The sequence below is a fragment of the Felis catus genome, chromosome B1 (assembly GCF_018350175.1).
Source record: "Felis catus isolate Fca126 chromosome B1, F.catus_Fca126_mat1.0, whole genome shotgun sequence".
Lineage (NCBI taxonomy): Eukaryota > Metazoa > Chordata > Mammalia > Carnivora > Felidae > Felis > Felis catus.
In genome coordinates, this window is record NC_058371.1 from 27,823,658 (window position 1) to 27,830,019 (window position 6,362).

The window sequence follows — 6,362 nt, forward strand, 5'->3', positions numbered from 1 at the left end:
AACAGAAAATTTGAACAGACCGATCATCAGTAAGGAAATCAAATTAGTAATCAAAAATCTGCCAAAAAACAAGAGTCCAGGGCCAGATGGCTTTCCAGGGGAATTCTACCAAACACTTAAGGAAGAGTTGAGTAAGGAGCAGGTGGAGGGGCAGGGAGGTGTTTTCGTTTCACCAGCCTGGAAGGGTAACTGCATGGTTGAGGCGACCAGGGACTGAGCATTTCAGATCTGCTTGTAACCTGGTACACCACCATGCTGGCCGCAAAACCTGTATGTCTCCGGACACTACCTTCCAGGGTTTTCCAACCAGCTTTCACCAAGGCCTCCCCTGTTGTGAAGAATTCCACCGCGAAGCATCAACAGCTCTTAACACCCATCAGGGAATATGCCATCAAGACAAGAGTTGGGATCAGGCATGGGAAAACTGTCCAAGAATTTAAGGAGGCAGCGGTGGAACCATCAATGGAAAACATATTCAAAATTGATCAGATGGGAAGATGGTTTATTGCTGGAGGGGCTGCTGTTGGTCTTGGAGCATTGTGCTACTATGGCTTGGGAATGTCTAATGAGATTGGAGCTATTGAAAAGGCTGTAATTTGGCCTCAGTATGTGAAGGACAGTATTCATTCTACCTATATGTACTTAGCAGGAAGTATTGGTTTAACAGCTTTGTCCACCCTGGCAGTGAGCAGAACTTTTGTGCTTATGAACTTCATGATGAGAGGATCTTGGGTGAAAATTGGTGCAACCTTTGCAGCCATGATTGGGGCTGGAATGCTGTTACAGTCAATACGGTACGACCAGAACCCAGGCCCAAAGCATCTTGCTTGGTTACTACATTCTAGTATGTTCTAACTTTAAATTTTTATTAAATAACCTTCATTACTATCTTCTTTGGTCGTTCTTTACAATTGTGAATGACTTATCCATAATTTAATAAAGACTCATGGTTAGGGGGAAAAAAAAGGAAGAGTTAACACCTATTCTCTTGAAGCTCTTCCAAAAAAATAGAAATGGAAGGAAAACTTCCAAACTCATTCTATGAAGCCAGCATTACCTTGATCCCAAAACCAGACAGAGACCCCACTAAAAAGGAGAACTATAGACCAATTTCCCTAGTGAACATGGATGCAAAAATCCTCAACAAGATATCAGCCAAGCAGATCCAACAATACATTAAAATTGTTACTCACCACGACCAAGTGGGATTTAAATCTGGGATTCAGGGCTGGTTCAATATCCGCAGAACAATTAAAATGATTCATCACATCAATAAAAGAAAGGACAAGAACCATAAGATCCTCTCAATAGGTGCAGAGAACGCATTTGACAAAATACATCATCCTTTCTTGATAAAAACCCTCAAGAAAGTAGGGATAGAAGGAGCATACCTCGAGATCATAAAGCCATATATGAACAGCCCAGCGCTAGTATCATCTTCAGTGGGGAAAAACTGAGAGCTTTCCCCCTAAGGTCAGGAACAAGACAGGGATATCTGCTCTCACCACTGTTATTCAACATAGTATTGGAAGTCTTAGCCTCTGCAATCAGACCACACAAAGAAATAAAAGGCATCCAAATTGGCCAGGAGGAGGTCAAACTTTCACTCTTCACAGATGACATGATACTCTATATGGAAAACCCAAAAGATGCCGCCAGAAAACTGCTAGAATTGATCCATGAATTCAGCAAAGTTGCAGGATATGAAATCAATGCACAGAAATTGGTTGCATTCCTATACACCAACAATGAAGCAAGAGAAAAAGAAATCAAGGAATCGATCCCATTTACAATTGCACAAAAAACCATAAACTACCTAGGAATAAATTTAACCAAAGAGGTGAAAAATCTATACACTGAAAACTATAGAAAACTTATGAAAGAAATTGAAGAAGACACAAAAAATTGGAAAAAGATTCCATGCTCCTGGATAGGAAGAATAAATATTGTTAAAATTCGATCCTACCCAAAGCAATCTATATATTCAATGCAATACCTATCAAAATAACACAGGCATTCTCCACAGAGCTAAAACAAATAATCCTAAAATTTGTATGGAACCAGAAAAGACCCCAAATAGCCAAAGCAATCTTGAAAAAGAAAACCAAAGCAGGAGGCATCACAATCCCAGACTTCAAGCTATACTACAAAGCTGTAATCATCAAGACAGTGGTACTGGCACAAGAACAGACACTCAGATCAATGGAACAGAATAGAGAACCCAGAAATGGACCCACAAACGTATGGTCAACTAATCTTTGACAAAGCAGAAAAGAATATCCAATGGAATAAAGACAGTCTCTTCAGCAAGTGGTGCTGGGAAAACTGGACAGTGATATGCAGAAGAATGAACCTGTACCACTTTCTTACCCCATACACAAAAAGAAACTCAAAATGGATGAAAAACCTCAATGTAAGACAGGAAGCCATCAAAATCCTTGAGGAGAAAGCAGGCAAAAACCTCTTTGATCTTGGCCGCAGCAACTTCTTACTCAACACATCTCTGGAGGCAAGGGAAACAAAAGCAAAAATGAACTACTGGGACCTCACCAAAATAAAAATCTTCTGCACAGCAAAGGAAACAATCATCAAAACTAAAAGGCAACTGACAGAATGGGAGAAGATATTTGCAAACGACATATCAGATAAAGGGTTAGTATCCAAAATCTATAAAGAACTTATCAAACTCAACACGCAAAAAACAAATCATCCAGTGAAGAAATGGGCAAAAGACATGAATAGACACTTCTCCAAAGAAGACACCCAGATGGCTAACAGACACATGAAAAAATGCTCAACATCACTCATCATCAGGGAAATACAAATCAAAACCACAATGAGATACCACCTCACACCTGTCAGAATGACTAGCATTAACAACTCAGGCAACAACAGATGTTGGCAAGGATGCAGAGAAAGAGGATCTCTTTTGCATCATTGGTGGGAATGCAAGCTGGTGCAGCCACTCTGGAAAATAGTATGGAGGTTCCTCAAAAAAGTAAAAATAGAACTACCCTACGACCCAGCAATTGCACGACTAGGTATTTATCCAAGGGATACAGGTATGCTATTTCGAAGGGACACATGCACCCCAACGTTTATAGCAGCACTATCAACAATAGCCAACATATGGAAAGAGCCCAAATGTCTACTGATGGATGAATGGACAAAGAGGATGTGGTATATATATACAATGCAGTATTACTCGGCAATCAAAAAGAATGAAATCTTGCCATTTGCAACTACGTGGATGGAACTGGAGGGTATTATGCTAAGTGAAATGAGTCAGAGAAAGATAGATATCATATGACTTCACTCATATGAGGACTTTAAGAGGCAAAACAGATGAACATAAGGGAAGGGAAACAAAAATAATATAAAAACAGGGAGGAGGACAAAACAGAAGAGACTCTTAAATATGGAGAACAAACTGAGGGTTACTGAAGGGGTTGTGGGAGGGGGTATGGGCTAAATGGGTAAGGGGCACTAAGGAATCTACTCCTGAAATCATTGTTGCACAATATGCTAACTAACTTGGATGTAAATTTTAAAAATTAATTAATTAATTAAATTAAAAATTAAAAAAAATAGAATCACCATACGATCCAGAAAAAAAAAAAATATATATATATATATATATATATATTTATTTATTTATTTATTTATATATCAGCCCTCAGCTTGACAAGTGTCTTTGTCTCTCCTTTTAAAAAGGAAGGCATCTTCTTCCTCTCCTTCAGTCACACACATTCCTTCTGAGCATGAAGTCACTCAACCAGAGACCATTTTCACAGCCCAAGAGTCTTCTCTCTACCACAGAAGACACAATGGTGTTCTTCAAGTAACACACGCGTCCTGAATGTTAAGGCTTATAAAAAGCTGGCCACCCCAACAGCTGTGATTTTTGAGGCCCAAATCATATCAAGAAAACATTGCTTTGAAGGCCCTACATCTTAAGCCGTCAAAGGCCAAAAACAAATGTTTGTTATTTGTTGAAACTCAGGATAATATAACTTGCAGGGGGAAAAAAATGTGTTATGTCGAACTCAGTGGCATGAATATATTATGTCTAATATAATAAATATTTGGGCGCCTGAAATAATAGAACTACTGTAACATGTTTTTATACTCTGTTATAGTATTTTCTTTTCTTTAAAGTTTATTTATATATTCTGAGAGAGAAAGCACATGTGGGAGAGGGGCAGAGAGAGAGAGAGAGAGAGAGAGAGAGAATTCCAAGCAGGCTCCGCACTATTGGCGCAGAGCCCGACTTGGGGCTCAAACCTGCAAACAGCGAGAGCATGACCTAAGATCAAGAGTCAGCCGCTTAAACGACTGAGCCACCCAGGTGCCTCTGTAGTACTTCCTAAACTCTGCCTGCATCAGTCTCTTGCGGCTTCTGTAACAAATCACCACAAATTTGGTGGCTTAAAACAATACAAATGGATTCTTGTAGTTCTGGAGGCCACAAGTCCAAATTAAGGAGCTTTCAAAGCGACGCTCCTTTCATTCCTGCTTTTCCCAGTTTCTGGTGACTGCCACCATTCCTCGGATTATAGCTACATCTCTCCAATCTCACCTCTGTCTTCACATGGCCTTGTCCTCTGTGTCTGTCTCAAATGTGTGCCTTTGTCTTACAAGGACACTTGTCTCTGGGTTTAGGGCCCACCTGGATAATCCAGGATGATTGCCTCATCTCAATATCCTTAACTACATGTGTCAATTCCTTTTTGCCTCATTAGGTAACACTCACAGGTTCTAGGGATTAGAAGGTGGGCATATCTTTGGGGGGACCACCATTCAATCCCCTACACTGCCTTATTAACATGATTTGGTTTTTGTCTTACGGTAGGTTAAGACAGATTTCGTTTACACACACTGACATCACCCACCGTGCCCAGAACAGGACATTGTCCAGTAGGCCACTGAACTTGTGTTTAGCAAACTCATCCGAAAGTGTAAGATTGGACCAGCAGGAAGACAAAAACCACTTCCCACATCACTGCCTAAGACTATCTCCTGCTTTTCCACCCACCCCACCCCCCACCCCCCACCATCCTCTACCAAAAGTCACTTTCAGAGGAGACTTTGAGACCTCTGGGGAAAGGAGGGGTGAAAGTGTGGTCATATAAAAGACTTACTACTATATAATAATAATGAGCTCTGTGATAGACAAATACTTCGAATTATGTATGAAGAGTAAGAGGAAATACCACAAACTTGCAGATAAGTGACTTCCAAAAACTTGATGTTCAGAGCAACTCCCGCCAGTAGGAAAAGCTACCTACTTTCCAGTATAACAGAGGTGCCGAGAGACCACCATCAGGAATTCACAGATTCACAGGCTTACAGCCGGTGATTAACCAGGTGCAAAGTACACAGAGCACACGTCCTTAGAGAGAGGGGAGCACGTAACAACGGCGACCAGGACGCCATCTGAGGCCACTGTATAAAGCTGGGAGACCCTTCAAAGTCAGTCCTTGAGCTGCAAAGACTTATGATCTTAAATGTATCAGCACCAGAAGGTGAAGCCCCACTGGAATTGGCAAAAAGACAGTGACAAGGCAATCTGGCTAGCAGGGAGCTGCCGGTCCCCACATAGCAGTGGGAGGGGTGCAGGAGGCCGGTCCATCACAGGCTGAGTGGGGAGTGAAAGAGCTCTGGAGGGCAATTCAGCGTTAGAAAAGGCAACATCCTCAGCCTGCCATCAGGAAAGAATTTCCCAAAGCAGGTTCCACCACCCCCCCCATTCACATTGCTCATCCCCTATTAACAATATCAGAATCCCCTGCTTCAGACAAGCTCTCCTCTCCGAGTCCAGCGTGCTCAGTCACAACTCGGAGCCTTTGCTCATGCCTCCCCCCACCCCAACCCCCGTGCCAGGAATAACATCACTTCACCAATTCCAGCCCCTCTTGTTTCAGGAACACCAAGCCTGCCTTCTCCATGGAGGTTTCCACGAGATACCCACCAATGCCCACCTCCCCCTGCTCCAAATTGCCAGAGTGATGTGTGTCTACACCCCTCATTTTCTCACATTATCTACCACACAGCTGAGATGAAGTCTTATATTTTGTTTGTATTCCAGCTTGACTTCTAACGAGGCGCTTTTCGGGTAGCAGGTGTTCAATAAATACCTGTTGAATTAAAGGCATTGTCCTGAAAGTTAAATTGAATTCAAGATTCAGCTGGCGACTCAGGAGTCCAAAAAATTATAGAAAGTTGGTCTGAGGGAAATTTCTGATCAACTCATCTTTCAAGACTCAGCTCATCATCCCTTCCATTGATCTTGGTTCAATATCCCTATTACATAGAATCGAACATGCCCTCCTTTGTACCCCAGTGGTCCCTGTGCTTGCTTC

At 41.8% G+C, this 6,362-nt stretch overlaps 1 protein-coding gene across 1 annotated transcript; it reads left to right on the forward strand.

Moving 5' to 3' along the window:
* The first annotated feature begins 237 nt into the window (after positions 1–237).
* LOC101093179 (growth hormone-inducible transmembrane protein-like) lies at positions 238–870 on the forward strand. The gene has a single exon (XM_003984659.3). It carries the CDS (start codon positions 253–255, stop codon positions 853–855), a length of 603 nt encoding a protein of 200 aa, XP_003984708.2. The 5' UTR covers positions 238–252; the 3' UTR covers positions 856–870.
* Positions 871–6,362: the final 5,492 nt, after the last annotated feature.

Coding starts and splice junctions, on each gene's coding strand:
- LOC101093179 (XM_003984659.3), top strand. CDS start 253: ATGCTGGCCGCAAAACCTGTATGTCTCCGGACACTACCTTCCAGGGTT.